Here is a 17,617-nt window from a genome sequence, read left to right on the forward strand (position 1 = left end):
AAATTACAAATTTGATTTGTAAAATATTCACACATGGCGCCCCTGCCCACAATTATTTTTTTTTTAAGCAAAAGATTATTGCATGCATAATGCTGAATACAAAAGCCTGGGAATGCAACTACTTACCCAGATTTTTGTTGGTTTTACCTTATTGAATTTTTAGGAAAATTAACTTATTGAAAAACCTTCAGTATTACTGTTTTACAATTTAACCAAACGTTACTTATGATTTTTTTTTTCTAATTCAAAATGACATTAAACTCCAAAAGATTTTTACAAAAAAAAACTGTTCTAGACGGTAATGAAATATTCCCAATCCTTCATTACTTAAATACAATAAGAAAATATGAAAAACTATGACTAGGTACTATAGAATGTTGAAAAGGTTTAATTTAAAGAAACCATAAAAATAGATAGTATTGAGTAATAGGTATAATAGAAATTAATATTGGTGTTTGGTGTAATTTAAAAAAGTTAAGCATGGGAATAAATGAATTGCTACCTTTTTTAATAATTTTATTGCTTTGTACCGGTGGAGTTTATTCCGAAGAAAATGGAGAAAATATTGCAGAATCGCAAATCAACGAAGATAATTTAATCGGAGATTTTGATATTGAAGATGAAGATTCTCGCTCTTTAATGTCTTTAAGTAATATCCAAAATGATATTTGGAGTGACCGTTTTGCGAATGGATTTTCATCTATCGAATTAGAAAACAATAGCTCTGGTATAATACATTTATTGAACAATAACTCACATATTCAACTTGGAAGCGATGAGTATATCGTAACATCCTCTAATATGCCAAATTATGACTCTCTAATTGTTTTTGTTGAGGATATTACTTACTCATCTAATTCCAATGCAGAAAATAAAGAAATAAAGAATCAAAATTTATTAATAATCACAAATGAAACCGAGAATGAAATTTTGATTAAGTCAAACAGACTATCAAATGGGTTTGTATGTATGGGAATTTTAAACGGAACAGAAATATGGAGTAGAGAATTTTGCGAGATAGTACAAGGTTTAAAAATAGATGAAATTACATGTAGTTGTAAAGGATCTTTTATTTACTCCCTTGTTGAGTCGAGAGATCAAAATAGAGCCCTGCAGATGCAATATAATAAATTTAACTTTCCAGATTTTGGTAATAGTGGGACTACCCAAGTTCATCATGTAAATGATGCATACTTGAGCAGAGTCTCAAGAAATGATGATCCAAATTCTAATCACGGTGACAAAGTGCCATTTCCACCTTTACATGGAAGCATAGGAGGAAGAAGTAGTAATGCAAACACGCAAAACAAAGAAACTCCAAAAAGTAATACTATAAACGGAATAAATTTTGAACAGAATGAATTGATGCAATATTATCATTCCGGCTCAACTAACAAGTATGTGATAAGTAATCAAGATAGTAGTCATACATATGACAATTCGAGATTAAATGAACTTAACCACAAAAATTTAGTTAATAAAGAAACGAACCAAGTTAATTCAAATCTCATTGAAAGTAATAATATCCGAAAAAATCCATGGAATATTAACAACTATAATGATCTTATAAAAAAAAGTCACTCGATTATAAATAAAAACATTCACACTGATTTCTCAGAACCAAAAGTGGATTCAATTACAATAAATATGAAACTCAAAAAGATTAACTTTGAGTCTTTTAATAATACGCTTTATAAACAAAGTTTTGTTGGTAAATTTGTCAATTCACTTTCAAAAGCACTGAATTTACTACCTAGTAAGCTCCGAATTATTAATATTTGGAATGAAGAAAATTCATCCTTAAGAGGTAATTCTGGGTCTATAGGAGCTACTGTCAATATTATAACTTCTTTACCAGATGAGATCATTGCTAAAGTAAAAAATTTGAAAACTCAAATTTGTGAATTTAGCAAAATCTATGAATTTTATCTAATATCCATCTCTAAAAACATAGGATCTAAATCTATCAGTAATGAAATAATTACAGATAAACCTGAAGAAAAGGAGAGGGAATTCACTTATGATAGAGAATCACTCCGAGCGCTACCTATAATATTCACAATGGATCTTAGAACTAGAAAGCCATATATAAATCAGAAAGAAGCATTTGCACTGCTTGAAGACGAACTTTCAAAATCTATGAAAATTCCAAAATCATCAATAGATATCCCAGAATTTACATATAAGCAGCTAAATGATCCTTTTACTAATGAAGTATATCTTATGATACACACAGAAATCTGGGTTCATCCTGAAAAGCAAATAAGAGAAGAATATAGTTCATTACTAACAAACATCTACTCAAATATTATTCATAACAAAAGATCTTCTTTTTCAAGTATATTTTTATGCAATAAACACGAAATCAAAGAAATACCGCATATAAGAACTCATTCAATCGAAGATATGCAAAAATCTAATTTAGATAAAAATGCTCAGGAATTTCCAGGAACAAAAATAGGCCTGAATAAAGAAACTGAGCCAACTGATGAAGGTAGAATTAGCAAGATTGGAAGGTTCTATCAAATTAATCAAAATATTCAGAGCAATCATAGTAATTCTCAAAGCAAAAAAGGTGAGTCTGTTGAAAGTATCCACCAAAACTTATACAGTCAGAACACAAATGAAAATACTCAAATAAACCCAGTTATCTATTTATTTAAGGAATAGAAATAGGTGAATTTCTTCTACTTTTTGCTATCATATAATTTTTATCTTTTTAATATTTCTATTATTCTACATCTGAACTTAGATTCCCTAGATCACTGTTGCCGCGTAATTGAATATTAACATGCAAGCATCATAAAATATGCTCCAAAATGATGGTTGCTTGGAAAAGAACTATATTATTTCGATATATTTATGTAACTATATTTCTGGGAATAAATTCAATTTTTGTGTATACAGAAGAAATACAAAATGTTGCTGAGCCAAGCCAAGCATTAACTGGCACAGAATTAGACTTTGGGCAAAAGCAAGGCCAAGCTTTGGTTGAGTCCAGTATTAAGTTCCCGACTGCTGGATCATTTTTCTCTTGGATAGGATCTTTTAATAACTTACGTAATGAATATGAACAAACTTTCAAAGATATTGCCACTTCAATCCCACCTAAAGAAGATTTTGAATCGCATATTATTGTCATGAGAGCCTATTCTTCTCTGTTACAATGCTTAGAAATTATGAGCGACATACACACAGTATATAAGTCGTCAGTTTCGGAGCAGAATTCCGAAACGTTTTCTGAGGATTCATATTTAAGTGTTGATGCCCTTCTTAAAGAGTGCTTAACTCCATGCAAAGAACTATTGCTCAAGTCATTTATAGGTTTACAGGATCTTGTATTCGAGTCAGGAAAGATATATTCACCTACACTACTCAAGTCTTCTGAACGAATTATGGAATTGTATTACAAATGTTGGGACTTATTTACTACAATCTTGGGGTACATTACAATGCTACAACAATCTATGGCTATTTTACTCAGAAACCGCTCAGAAATTCAAGAAAAGCTTCTAACTCTTGAATCTAAACAAGAGAGGTCAGCTTTGGAGCAGCTTGAATTAAATATTTATAATCGTAAACTAGTTGATAGCAACAGAAATGAAGCGCTATTAGGCTTTATTTTATCTCTTCTTGAAGGAGATTTCAGTGTTTCAGTCAAAGTTACAGAGATGGAATCTTTAATAACAACTGAGAACCAGAGAAGTATACGTGAGCTAGAACAATCCATCCAAAATATGGGAAAATCGGTGAAATGTGAAGATCAGTCCAAAGAAGAAAGTAAAATGCAGCTTGTTACAACCCTCAGAGCTGAATTATTGTCAAGGTCTGATGATTTAATGCGTCAAGTTTCAGGAACTCCCATTTATCTGCAAAGATATGACCCGGAGCTTACACTTATATTTGAAAATCTTAATTCGGGGGACCTTCAATCAGATTCAAATAATGAACAGCACGGAACAGACGAGGAGACCAAAGTCAAAGGTGAATAACAGATCCAAAGAAGGCACAGTATCTCAGTACTACAGAAAATGCCCCGTTTGTTGGATTTAAAGATGGTGGCAATAAATACATAGGTAAATAATTGAGATAAAAGTATTGACAGCATAAAAGATTATTAATATTGTTAATGCAAATACCAGTTCAATACCTGGCAAAAGATTAATGAAAGTTAATTAAGAAAAGATTTAATTTTAAAGTAAGTGTGTAAATAATTGTAGAGCATACTCAAATAACAACTTTAGTCCCATTAATAAATTTTACTTTTATATTAGCTATAGTTACCTTATTTTTTATTTGAATTAGATGGGTTCCCGCCATACCAAAACTAGTCAAATCTGATTTTTTAACACTTAGGTAAAATAGTTAAGTAATTAGGGATGATAGAATGCTTATTTTTTCCTGAAGAGCAGGGGAATGGTCGGAGACAAGTCCTTACGCAAGAGAAGTTGAGGATTTTTGATTCAAATATAAACATCTCAAAATGCGAAACAGATTTTAGAAAAGGAAATATAGAAAGATCAGAAAGGTTGATTTTACTAGATCACGAAACTTGTTGCATAAAAAACACCAAAAATTCAGATTTTCAAATTGAAATATCAATTTCTGGAGGAGAATCTTTGATGAGAATCTTTGTTGTTGGAGTAATAGAATATGTTGAGTTTCAAGAATTACTTAAACGAATTGATTTGGCAAAAATAAAATCAATAGAAAATCTGGTAACTGAGCTGATGTATATTCTTAGTGAGGTTAGCTTTGAATCTGGCAAAGGATTTAGCTGTTTGGTCTATGTAAGAATTAAAGGAGAGCGATTTTTGGTATTTGGGAGGGACAGACTTGGAGATTCAAGTTTATTAATTAGTGTAGGTAATAGAGGAGAGGATATCATCATTTCTAATATAGAAAGTGAGCTTTTAGTTTTCAAAGAGGATGTTCAATCAATTGAAGTACCAGTTAATGGCATGTTTTCACTCGATTTATCAAGATTAGAATTCGAATCCTTTCCATGGAAAGTAACTCCATCATATATGAATCCAGGTTATTGGGATAAGGAAGGCCACCAAACGCTGGAATCACTGGAAGTAGATTCAAGAAGACTCTTGGACTCTTTAAGATTAGTTTTTGTTACAGAAATGGAGAAAAGACTAACCTTCGAAGTATTCGAGGACAGGGCTTTTGTATATATGGGCATGCTTTTTTCAGGTGGCTTAGACTCTAGTGTATTGCTTTACTTGCTATTAGAATGGTTGTTCTCAAGGTTGGAATATTTGGGAAGTAGTATCATTCAGAGATTCTTCTCAAATAAACAAGTTTCTGAAGTTCAATTCAGTCAAGATAATTTGTTTTTTATTGTTGAATTAATCAATACAAGCTTTGCTCCCTGTGAAGCGCCGGATAGATTAACAGGATTGACCAGCTACTATGAAATTTTGAATTTATTTGAGAGATACTTAAGCACCTATAAAAACGTTTCGATCAGACTAGTATGTGCAGATAACCCAGGGGATAGTTTGACAAAGGAAGAAAAAAACATACTAAAATGTATAGCTCCATCTAGAACTCATTTGGATTTTAATATTGGAGGTGCTCTGTTCTTTGCATTACGAGGGAAGGGGATCTTAATTGATAAAGAAAGTTTTGGAGAAGAATGGTGGCAGGAAATTATTTCCGATAGTGAGAATTCAAACATTTGGGATGGAATCTTTGAAAAAAAAACTCCATTTTCGGAAGCTTTTATTGAGTCCCCGAAAATTAATGAATCTATAGAATGCCCCAAAAACTTAAATTTTCAGAGGAAATGCTCATATTGTTCTTTCAGAGAGCATTCAAAGTGCCAAAACAAATGCTGTAAGTCATGTTGTAGAAAAATCCAACAGAATCTAATTAAGCCTATTGGTGAAAGTTTTCCAGCATGTAGAATTCACAAGATGAAGACAGCAGATTTCAGTAAGATTCCATCCACTCAAAGGTTCATTGATCCCAAAAACTACTATTTGAGTGAATCAAATATCGATAAAGTTTTGTTTCCACAAGAAAAAGAGTATGTCAAAGGTCTAATTACTGCTGAAGATAACAAACTGTTATATAATTCAAAATCTAGGTTTCTAATTGTAGGTAGTGGAGCTGATGAGTTCCTTGGAGGTTACGGCAGGCATATCACAGCTAAAAAACATAATGGCTCGGAAGGCATTAGAAAAGAAATGCTTTTTGATATTAACAGGCTGTGGATTCGAAATCTTGGGAGAGATTACAGAATTGCCTTATTCAATAATAGGATACTCTTTGCGGTTTTTCTCCAACCGCTTGTATTCAATTCAATTGGGCAATTGAGTTTTGAAAATATTTGTGGCTCGAGATTTGAAGTCACCAAACCTTTACTAAGGTTTATTGCTAACAAATTGAGAATTCAATTTTCCTCCAAATTCAAGAAGAGAGCCGTTCAATTCGGAACTAGATCTTCTAGACAAACTAACCTTAAACACTTTGATAGTAATAGAAAAGCTACTGCCAATGCCACCTATATTCCTGTTAATATTTAGTCAGGCAAAAAAAAAACATGCACGCTTGGCGCCAAACCCCCACAATAATTAGCAGTTAATTGACGAAAACTGCTACTGGAGAAAACGAATTTGAATTTGATAGAGATTAAATTCAAGTAACTTACCTAATCCTACGAATAAATGAAATAAAATTAATTAAAAGGTTAGAGTTAGATTTCTTGAACTGTGAGCTAAAAACACATGGAAGCACATTCGGCTATATCCAATGAAATTGGTGAGGAAATCCAAGATCTGAAGAATAAGCTTTTAGAGTGGTCTAGTGGAATTAACGGGATGCTAGAGTTGGGAGTGGAAAAGCTTAATGACCAGGTTTCCCGTGATATTAATGTGATCAAGGATTCTAGTATTCGTATTGATGGATTAGAAAAACGAATCAAAGATTCTCAAGAATTATCAGAAATCAAGAAAGTTGTTGAGCTTGAGCAGGAAGAATTTAAAAAATGCTTCAATACTAATGCTAATGCCCTTTTAGAGAAGGTGGGAAGACTAGAGAAACAACTTCAGCAAGATAGACAACGACTTGAACAAGAAAAACTGGTTTACGAGGCAGACTTGAGAGTGGCTAAGCAACAATCTTTGGAAAGAGAAAAAAGTTGTAGAATTTATAGTGAAAATTTGGGTCTGAATATTGGAAAGGTAAACGGAAATAATAGATTTACTTTCACCTGCTTGGACGAAAACTCTCCGGATAGAGAGTTTTATTTTGATTTATTTTACAACGAGAAAGCTCAACTTTACGAAGGAATTGGATGTAGCCCGCAAATTAGAGATTTTCAACTTAATATCGAGTTGTTGAATTCAAAGTCAATCACATTCAGACAATTTATGTGTAAAATGAGAAAGTCATTCAAACAATTAGTAAGGTAGTTTTACCACTTTATCTTATAAATATAATAATCTAAATATAAATACATTCATTTCTCCTACTTCATCTTGTTTTTACTAATTGGATTACGTCTTCATCCTGAAGCTTATGAGACAATCCCACGCACTGTGGATTATGCTTAACACTAGTTCCCCAGACTAACGCATGTTTGAATTCATTAATTAAGTCCTTGTGGATTAATTTCACTGCAGTTTCTACGTTTATTAGTCCTCTCTGGGGAGTCATAATTAAAGGATCTGAAAAGTCGGGGAATTCACCCTTCTTCTTAGTATATAATCTAACCAATCCCAATTTATTCCAAATCTGCTCTACTAAAGTATCCAGGTTCCATCTTTTTTGAGACGATATCACAACACTATTTGGCTGACGTGCTAACTCATCAATCTCGCTTATCTTTAAATTATCTATTTTGTTATGAACATATAAACAAGGAACATATCTTCGATTACCTTCGATACAATCAATAAACTCATCAACTGTAGAATCTTCCTTTATTAAAACGTCTGCATTATAGATCTTGTACTCATTCAATATGCTAACCACCATCTTATTATCCAAATGAGTTAAAGGCACTGTTGAGTTGAAAGTTACTCCTCCAATCTTCTTGGGCTTAACGACAATTTGTGGAGGCCTCTTATTTAACCTAATCCCAATGGCCTCCAACTCATACTCAAGCTTTCTTCTTTGTGAATCATCCTTTGTTGAGTCTATCACCATTAACACCAAATCAGCTGAATGAGCCACAGCTATTACTTGGCGTCCTCTTCCTCTTCCAGTTGCAGCCCCTTCAATAATTCCAGGTAAATCCAAAAGTTGAATCTTAGCTTCGTTGTACTTCATAATACCAGGAACGCAGGTTAAAGTAGTAAATTCGTAGGCCGCCACTGCTGTTTCTGTTCCAGTTAATTCATGCATCAATGTTGACTTACCCACAGATGGAAATCCTATCAATATTACTCTTGCATCGCCTTGTTTAGCAACATCAAATCCCTCCCCCTTACCTTTACCTCCACTTCCTGCCTCTATTAATTCTGTTTTTAGCTTCGCTAGTTGAGCCTTCAAACGTCCTAAATGATACTCAGTCTTCTTGTTCTTTTGAGTTCTGGCCATTTCGGCCTCTATGTCTGAAATCCTCTCCAAAATACCCATCTTTTCTCTAGTAATCAAATATCAATATTTTACTCTCAAACTTCTCCACGTCTCGTATTAACTCAAGCCTTTAATTTATTTTTTCTAAACCCTAATTACAAACTTTTTGTTTTCTTTCCTGTAATCAAAATATTTTTACACGATACCTATTGATTACCTGATCAGGCGCCAAGTTTGCACAGTACAAATTATCAATATAATAAACAGTGTTTTCTAGAAATTGAAGAGGAGATTCCAAAAAGTTGTTTTCAATACTTCTGATGCAACTTATACTTTTCTTCAATATTTTTGGATTCCTTTTTAACAACAGGACTAACTTTCCAAAGAATTTTGGATCTTTTTATAATTGAGCAAGGCAATAAAATAATTAAGAACAATGGGAATAGTTTGTGAGGATAATGAGGGAAATAAAGAAATATTGAACTACTCCAATGAAAATGACTATCTTTCTGACATCAATGATTTAATTGATTTGATTCATGAAAAGTTGGTATGCTACAAAGAAATTGAATGCAATGAATATAAAAAGATCACCAAGGACTTTTTCAAAAGAATTGATAAATATCAGGAGCAACCATATGTCCTGGATACCTACTTGGAGAGAATATGCTATCCTCTTTCTAACTGTATAGCGGAGTTTCTTGAAAATAACAGCCTGTTCTTACATAATACAGTATTATCTATAAGTAAATATCAGGAAGAAAAAATTAACTCTAGCTCCCAGCTAGAATTTAGCATTGCAGAAGACTTACATGTTAGTATTGATAGAAGACAACAGAAAAACATCTTTCGACTTTCTGATTGTATTTACAATCTTTGTAAAATTAGAGGGCCAAAAGTTATTTCATTGTACTTTCCCAGTAATGTTAATTTTCTCGAGGCTGTAATAGATTACATTTCCCTCAGAGAGAAATATCGGCTAAACCTAGAATTTGATCTTAAATCGAATTCCAGTCAAGTTCTCGATTCCAGTATTGATCTGAATTTGAATGAAGAATTTGAGAATTTGAATAATCAAAATGATGAGGAAGACAATTGGCATTTTATATATGTTCTATATGTTTGGCTATCAACTTTGGTTCTAATACCATTTTCCTTTGAAGTTCTAGATTCTAAATACATGTTGAAAGAAAGCCACCTCTTTCTTAGAATACTCGAGAATGTAATTCCTAAAATTTTAGAAAATAAGTATTGTATTACAAATGAGACAGCTTCAATTGTATTTGCAAAGATTACGTGTAGAACCGATTTTATTTTGCTTTGGAAAAATGGCAACAATAAGTTCAACTCTCTTTTAAGCGAAGGAATGGATGAAACACCAAATTCTCTTGGGATTTTAACATGGATTAAATATCTAATAAAACTCGGTCCAATTGAAAGTATTGAAGTTTTCATTGATCAGATTATTAGATACCTAAATATTCCAAATAACTCTGGGAGCCTTCAGAATTCCCAAAATAGTCATGACAAAACACATATTTCTTATAAATCTACAAGCTGTAGAACAATATGTATTACAAGATTGGTAATAAGGTCCATTCAAAATGATCTTCTCTTAAAATACTTTAAAAACTTTGAAAATGTTCTTGATTGGACTTTAGAGTTCTTGTTTGTACAAAATAAAAGTGAAAATAACCTTTTAAGACACACGAGTTCAAAATGTATTGCAAAGATTATAAATGCAATCCAAAGGAATTATAGAACTAGAAGAATACTTGGCGATATTTTAATTTTAAATAAAGAAGAAAATTATGAAAGGCTTGAAAGAATTGAAATATTCAAAGAACTTTCTCCAAATGAATTAGAAGGCAAGTGTCTCACAATAGCTGAACTTCTCAGAGCACGACTAACTTTTGTATTTGAACACTACCTTCCTGAAATCCTAGAATTTCTTCAGTATTGCCTGAATTATGAATATTGGATTGGAAATAGAAGCTTTGGAGTACAAATACGTGATTCAGCATGTTATATAATTTGGAGCTTAGCTAGAGGGGTACCACCAGAAGTCTTAAGACCTTATTCTAATAGGATAATATCATCAATTATACCTTTAACGGTTTTTGACACACAGATAAATGGTAGAAGATCATCTTGTTCTGCACTCCAGGAGTTAATAGGTAGAATAGGAGGTGAAAATGTACCATTTGGAATTTCAATTGTAACAATTGCTGACTTCTTTAGCATTTCATCAGTAAAGTCTTCATTTCTCGAGGTTTCAACTCGAATTGGATCTTTGGATACAACCAATGACAATGATTTGGGATCACAGGTTTCACCAAATTACAGCTTTAAGAAGTATGGGAATACAGAAGAATTAGAGAATTCAATATATCCTTTTGCAAACATTCTATCTTACTACCTTATTCAAAATGTATTTGTTCATCCCAATATTAAATTTAGGCTTTTATCAGTAATAGCCTTAAGTAAACTGGTTCCTTATTGTCACCAGTTTTGCTTTTTCAACATTCTTCCTTATGTTTCAAAATTGAGCAGTAGGGACAGTTCTCTAGATTTAAGCAACTGGAATGATGATTTAAATATATTCAGTTCAAATAGTCTCTTTAGACATTCATCATTACTAATTATTTCAGTCCTTGTCTCAAAAGGACTAATACTCAAATCCAAGAATATTCCTTTTTGGGAATTACTAATCAAAACTACATATAAGGATGAAAATACAAGCAATAGTTTTACTAAGAAACCTTTTATTTCTAGGAATTCAAGCTCAAATTCGATTCCAATAGAATTCACATGGAGTGACTATATTAGAAATATTCCTATATTAATAGAGAAGGATAGGCTGTATAGAGGAAAAGGAGGTGACTTAACAAGAAAAGGAGTTCTCAACTTGATAGTCGCATTATCTAAGTCTACTGAAATTATTCGATTTAAAAAAGCCACATTTTCTAGATTTCTCCAAACCATTTGCGAATCAATTAAACATTTAAGCTTTTCAATTCAGATTTCCGGATGTTCTGCATTGGATGCAATCATTCAATGCAGAATGATAAAATCTAGGGAATCTTCAGAATTCCTCGAAATTAAGAAGCTTTTAACAGAATTTGTTCGATTTTTAAGCTCTGATGCCCTTGACATTCACATTATGGCTCTTAGAGGAATTATTCTTTCTATTGGTATTATATTCCCTCATGTAGTGAACTTAATTGATGAAATATTGATTGATGATATTATTAACTGCTTATTTGGAATATTTAATAAAGACAAACTAATTCTAAGTAATGATGAAAGCGCTAACAGTTTTTTAAATGAGTCCAGTAAATCTTTTAGTGACTTTATTTTTTCATCAAAGTACGATGTTGAGTGTAGAAGGAACTCAATTTGGTCATTGGGGGTTATTTGTTATTGTATTAGAGATACTGAAATATCTTCGAAAAATAAAATCTTAGATCTATGCCACAATGCTCTAGTACAAGGCTGCTTTGATTATTCAACAGATAAAAGAGGTGACGTTGGATCATGGATTCGGGAGCTTTCAATGGAAACTTTAGCATGCTTGTATTCTAATAGTGTGTTTAGAGATAACTCGAAGTATGAAAAAATCCTTCCTGCATTTATATTCAATGTATTTAACTACTCTGATAAGCTTAGAGTTAAAGCAATTTTGTTACTTTGGAAATTGTTATACTTACACTTTGCAGAGTCAAACTTTATACAAGATAGCATCATAAAATACACTAAAATAAATATTTACTGGATTTACTACCGTATTTTTCATGGAATTCCCTTTGAACTCTTTGAAATCTGCCAAATTCAAGAGATGCCAGAAATAAAGTTTCAGAACTTTTGTGAAAGAAATTCTTTAAAATATAAACTGTTTGAGTCTTGCCAACTAATCTTACATGACGTACTCAAAGACTATGCACTAATACACAGCAAAAACTATATCGATGAACTTAACAAATTTTTTTGTGCTGAAGATAACCCATTCAACTCGGGGTGCTATTATTTTGACATGTTAGATTCCATTGAAAAAACCCCACACTCATTATTTCCCTATCTAGACTTTGAAAACCAATTCCTGTTTTGTCTTTCAAATAGAAACTTTCAAATCTTATCAAATTCGAGCACAAACGTATTCAAAAAATGTCTTTTCCCATTTATCCTTGAAGAAGAACTGCAAATGGCGGTTTTGCTTGGATTAGTTAACTGGATCAGTCACTCTTCGTCAATGAGTTCATTATCATCATCAATTAATCCATACCAGGCCATAAACTATGAGTTAAATATCTTTCTGAAGTCAACAAGTGATTTCTCTGCAACTACCTTCTCAATTTTTTTAAATACTGAAATACTTTTAAGACTTCTTTCCACATGCGTTCCAGATGCCGCCTTTTTATGTACATGCATAACTTTGCATGTGCTACAGTTTATTTTAGTGTTATTTACGTGGGAAATTTTTCCGCAGGAAAAAGCGGTCATGAGAGGAATTCTTACTACAATTTTACAGATTCTAGAAAATACGAAAGATTTTCAAATAATTAAGATTTCATCTGCAGTTTTGGTACATATTTCATTCAGTATTCAAGCATTAGAGGGTGATGAGTTGGCTCGGGAAGCAATGGAATCCCTTTCGAATTTAGTTTCTCATCAGTATCCTAATATTAGGGCATATACAACTGACTATATTTACAATAATGTGTGCCATATTCAATCATCTGAAAAGATTGAGTCTATACTTGAGTTTATAAGAGAAACGAACTGGACTCAGAACTATAGTAAAGAAGAGTTGGGCAAAATAAAAACTCAATTTAGGCACTTATGCCAATTATAATTATATGGGTTTAAATTGAATTACTCCACAATCTGCTTCAAGAAATTAATCATTGTAATTAAAAGGATCGTCTCCGGGCCATTAATTATCTTAGGTGTGTGTACACACAGTGTTGGAAAAAATTGAGAATTTAATTATAAGTTTAATAACTAATTAATTAAACAAGAACTAAAATCAATAAATATGGTATTATTTCAATGGCAAAGCGAGTATGAGTACCTTTTACATCGAATATGTGACTTGCTAGACCAGTGTAAGCAAATGGGGTTTCTACACATTTCAACTGACTATAGAAATGTTGATGCTTCCAATGCAACATTCCAAAATTATATTTTAGTTGGGAGCAGCTCAATGAGGGAGTTTATGAAGGAAATGATTGAGAAGATGACCCCGTTTTATACCCCAGGAATACTGAGTTATTTAGCAGCTTGCTGTGTGGACGATATTAACTTGTCGCACTTATTCTCTCTTCTTAGACTTCACAATATTATGGAGTATTACCCAAAATCAGTAAACCAACACAAACAAAGAGCAATAATTTTAACAGCAATATTTGGGGAACTATATGCGATCAAGAGTGATTTTGAAGAAGGAAAGCTCAAGCTAAATGATTTTAAAAGAGGTCAAGTGAGTAACTCTGAAAATGAGCAATGTATAGAATTACTAAAAATGACAATTAACCAGCTTGGAGGGCTGATCATGGACTCGGGAAGAGATAGAGCAACATTTATTAAAGAGGCATTTTGTGCCCCCTCTTTTGCTCCCCCAAAGTCGGATATTTTTTCAATAAACAACGATGAGTTACTTAACGGCCATCTCCAAATACAGGGAATGGTCAATAGAGTTTCCAATGTTAATAAAGGCGATCCATTATTGGTTTCTGCTTTGCTTTGTGGCTCATCACTATCAATCTGGCAAAGAATTCACCTATTATATGACCCCGATAGAGATCAAGCCAAGGACTCTATAGTATATGCAGTTATATATGCAGCTCCACTAATGGATAGAATGAGACAGCTAGTATTTACATCTCTTCTCCAGTCATTTTGCAGGCCTCAGTGGTGTAATAACCTCCTACCTCAACTCTCAGACAAAATGAAGAGGTTCAATACTCAGAATACTGAAATCATCCAACTTATTGTACGTGGATTTCTACTTTCCGGAGTGACAATTTGGTCATATGAATCTCCTCAGCAAATTTATGATATCAGTACATCATGTGCTCTTACTGCGAGAGAAAAAGACGCACTTCTGAAAATTTTTAGACTAGTTGACGAAAAAGCTCTTGCCCAGGAATCTCTTGAAGAATCATCAATTGCTCCCTCTTTTGAATCTGTCATTAGGGAACTTTCTAGACAATTTTATAATAATTCAAACTGGGATATAGAAGATACTGGGTTTGTTAAATCTCTCAACGAAAGACAATCTTATAATAAGCTAGGAAATTCCATTGAGGGTGCTCTAAAACTTGCTGAAACGGATTACGAGTTCATGCATCGTCCTCTCAATATTGTTTCAGACAGAGTTAAATTCTATCAAGCTATGCAACATTTCCAAGCAGACCTAAACGATCCCTTGGCATCACTTCAATCTAAATCAGATGCATTGATGCAAATTTCGTCATTTGAAGACATTGAGGCTAACTTATTTAACGCTAACTGAATAAGACCATATTTATAAAACTTTTAAAATTTTCATTAACTTAAACATGTGCTACCATAAATACCCCTTATAATGCTCTATAAGCTAACCTCTTACGTATTATCTTTTTTTTTATCATTCTCAATCTTTCTAATCTCATTAATTTACAAATCATTAAACTCCAGTTACTTCTCTGCATGCGCATTGTGGCGCCAACAGTGTGGCGCCGAGCAAGTAACGTAAATTTAAAATGAGGAGGGGTGATGGATTTAAAGGATATGAGGGAAAATAAAGAAATATTTTGTATATTTATTTAAAAAACAATATTTTCAGGAATTAATGAAGCATTCATGTGTGTGAGAAGTTTTTACTGAAAGGGTAAAGTAGTGGTATTCTTTTGTTCGGCTTGAAAAGAGAATCTGCTATTGGAAAGTCTAAGGCAATAAGGGGACTAACATGTACGCAAAAGAAGAAGATTTTGGAAATGCAAATATAAGCCAATTTATTCGATTAAATAATCGACTAAGAGCTAATGGCTTTTTGTCTATACCTTTTCTTCCTGATTTAGCTTCACCTGCTAGATCTCTTATACTAAATAGAAACCAAGCGGAAGAAAATAGCAATGAAAGTACAGATTATTTAGGGTACGTGAATCCAGGAGTGAGGTTATCAGAGAAATTGGTTCAAACCTCAATGATCCCTCAGAATCTAAATGAAGTAGCTACGCCTCAGATTCTTGCACAAGTTGGAGAATCAGAAAGGCAAAATGAAAAGTTTGAAATTACTCCCGGCGCTCGAAAGTATACAGATTCTGAATATTCTGGTTTGAACACGGATGATTTGAGAACTGTGGGTTCTATATTACATGGCATTTGTACTGAGAGAGATAATTCGTTTGAAAAAGAGCAAAATTCCAATTCTGTGACTGAAATTACAAGAGAAGAGCATTCTGTATCTGGAAGAAATAAGATTGATTTTCCCTTTTATATGCCAACTAATTATAGTTCTAAATCTGGAATGAAATCTAATGGAGATTTTAGAGCAGGCTCAAGCATTGAGCTTTCCTTCACAAATGATCAGCCCGAATCTGTGTTGCTAGCAGCTCAACCAGAATCTATAGAAAGCAATCAAAGATTAATAGTTGATGGCAACAAGCTCATTTCAACCATTCACAATTTACTATATGAGTTAGAATCTCGAGGCGAACGCTCTGTTGAAGCTATAAATTCTGAGAGATCTCAAAAAAATGGGTTAATAGAAAAGTTAAATCTTTTAAGAAGGAAATACGAAGCCTTAGAGAAAGAGAACGAATCTCTTAGAATGATAAACAGGGCTTTAACAGAGGAAGAACAATTTAATAGAAAGAACAGGCTTCAAGGCAGGGAAACTCCAGAATGTTCTACTCTTAGCAAATTAGAAAGAGAGAAACAACAGCTTCTTGTTGAAAACAGCCGGCTGAAGCAAGATATTCTAAAGCTTCAAGAGGATGACGATAAGTCCAGAGACAAGGCAGATCAGTTCTTAAGAACCATCAGGAATAATTTGGACAGTGAAAGAGAGTCTAGCAGATCTATCATACTAAATCGAGTAGGTACAAGTAGTAGCAACAACAATAATGGGCCAACCTTAACAACCATGGAAAAAAAGAAAATTCTTCAGTCACATTACCTTTACTCAGTAATTGTAGGATTTGAGAAATCGATCAGCTATTGGAAATTGCAAGCTAGCAATCAGCAGAACTTAAACTCAGTCTCTAAGAACGAGCAAGGTTCGTTTGAGAGCAATGAGACTGACTTAGGAAATTCAAAGGATACCGCTTCTGAGAAATCTTTCTTTGAATTTTGTCAAGAGAATAATATCTCCACAAGCGAACTAATGAAAAGAGACAAGAACCTTTGGACTAGAGGTCTTTATATGTTACAGAATACTGATAGATCTGAATTGGAAAGTATTGTTAGGTGGTCTTGTAGACTGCTTAATATTTCCAACTTCAGAAACATTCCAATTCAAATTGGAGAACTAATGTCTAAGAAGAATATTTCAACATCCCCAAAAATTACCCATGTCTTTGAAAGTGCATCTTCCAAGAAAATTTCCTCACGGAATAACAGCCAGGAAGCCATATCAATTGAACTTCATGATCGCTTCTATAACCACTTTAAAACTCTTTTCGATGTACTTGATGATCAAGATGTTATTCAAGCATCTAACGCAATTTATATCCAGCTGAGAGATTTTAAGAAGTTCTTCAAAACCGCTTGCTCCGCTCTAAGTCTTGACTACAAAACTACCTCTCCTAATGAATGCCTAAAGATTCTTACTGATCTAATTAGCATAAACCACTCAAAAAAAGCCCCAAGCACTCAGCCTCAGATCCAGTCTTTCCAGGAGAACTCTTCAAATATTTATAATATTATTGAGTCCCTTAAAATTGTTTTAGACGTTGATTCAAATGACCAAATTCTTCCCACTCTAAAGCAACACCTTGAGTCCCAATCTGCTATTATTCTTTCTCTCTCGAAGAGCTAATTCGTCCAGTTCGAACATAGTTTTATTTTAATCACTCAAATTTCTTATATATCTACTTAA

The 17,617-nt window shown here is 33.0% G+C and overlaps 8 protein-coding genes across 8 annotated transcripts; 7 read left to right on the top strand and 1 right to left on the bottom strand.

The window, feature by feature from the left end:
• Nucleotides 1-480: 480 nt before the first annotated feature.
• Nucleotides 481-2,670, top strand: ELE39_000467 (erythrocyte membrane-associated antigen; the record flags this gene model as incomplete). The annotated part of the gene is made up of 1 exon (XM_067343506.1): nucleotides 481-2,670. The coding sequence occupies one exon, from the start codon at nucleotides 481-483 to the stop codon at nucleotides 2,668-2,670; it is 2,190 nt and encodes a 729-aa protein (XP_067202288.1).
• Nucleotides 2,671-2,819: 149 nt separating this feature from the next.
• On the top strand, nucleotides 2,820-3,992 carry ELE39_000406 (uncharacterized protein; the record flags this gene model as incomplete). The annotated part of the gene is made up of 1 exon (XM_067343445.1): nucleotides 2,820-3,992. The coding sequence occupies one exon, from the start codon at nucleotides 2,820-2,822 to the stop codon at nucleotides 3,990-3,992; it is 1,173 nt and encodes a 390-aa protein (XP_067202227.1).
• Nucleotides 3,993-4,379: 387 nt separating this feature from the next.
• Nucleotides 4,380-6,539, top strand: ELE39_000407 (asparagine synthetase B like; the record flags this gene model as incomplete). Its single annotated transcript, XM_067343446.1, has 1 exon — nucleotides 4,380-6,539. One exon carries the CDS (start codon nucleotides 4,380-4,382, stop codon nucleotides 6,537-6,539), a length of 2,160 nt encoding a protein of 719 aa, XP_067202228.1.
• A 201-nt stretch (nucleotides 6,540-6,740) lies between these two features.
• On the top strand, nucleotides 6,741-7,427 carry ELE39_000408 (kinetochore Spc25; the record flags this gene model as incomplete). The annotated part of the gene is made up of 1 exon (XM_067343447.1): nucleotides 6,741-7,427. One exon carries the CDS (start codon nucleotides 6,741-6,743, stop codon nucleotides 7,425-7,427), a length of 687 nt encoding a protein of 228 aa, XP_067202229.1.
• A 61-nt stretch (nucleotides 7,428-7,488) lies between these two features.
• Nucleotides 7,489-8,595, bottom strand: ELE39_000409 (DRG like OBG family GTpase fused to an RNA binding domain TGS domain; the record flags this gene model as incomplete). The annotated part of the gene is made up of 1 exon (XM_067343448.1): nucleotides 7,489-8,595. One exon carries the CDS (start codon nucleotides 8,593-8,595, stop codon nucleotides 7,489-7,491), a length of 1,107 nt encoding a protein of 368 aa, XP_067202230.1.
• A 376-nt stretch (nucleotides 8,596-8,971) lies between these two features.
• ELE39_000410 (b-tubulin specific chaparone) lies at nucleotides 8,972-13,387 on the top strand (the record flags this gene model as incomplete). Its single annotated transcript, XM_067343449.1, has 1 exon — nucleotides 8,972-13,387. One exon carries the CDS (start codon nucleotides 8,972-8,974, stop codon nucleotides 13,385-13,387), a length of 4,416 nt encoding a protein of 1,471 aa, XP_067202231.1.
• A 183-nt stretch (nucleotides 13,388-13,570) lies between these two features.
• Nucleotides 13,571-15,049, top strand: ELE39_000411 (uncharacterized protein; the record flags this gene model as incomplete). Its single annotated transcript, XM_067343450.1, has 1 exon — nucleotides 13,571-15,049. One exon carries the CDS (start codon nucleotides 13,571-13,573, stop codon nucleotides 15,047-15,049), a length of 1,479 nt encoding a protein of 492 aa, XP_067202232.1.
• A 435-nt stretch (nucleotides 15,050-15,484) lies between these two features.
• On the top strand, nucleotides 15,485-17,557 carry ELE39_000412 (uncharacterized protein; the record flags this gene model as incomplete). Its single annotated transcript, XM_067343451.1, has 1 exon — nucleotides 15,485-17,557. The coding sequence occupies one exon, from the start codon at nucleotides 15,485-15,487 to the stop codon at nucleotides 17,555-17,557; it is 2,073 nt and encodes a 690-aa protein (XP_067202233.1).
• Between the last annotated feature and the right edge of the window lie 60 nt (nucleotides 17,558-17,617).

This window comes from Cryptosporidium sp. chipmunk genotype I, assembly GCF_004936735.1.
Source record: "Cryptosporidium sp. chipmunk genotype I strain 37763 chromosome Unknown contig_11, whole genome shotgun sequence".
NCBI lineage: Eukaryota > Apicomplexa > Conoidasida > Eucoccidiorida > Cryptosporidiidae > Cryptosporidium > Cryptosporidium sp. chipmunk genotype I.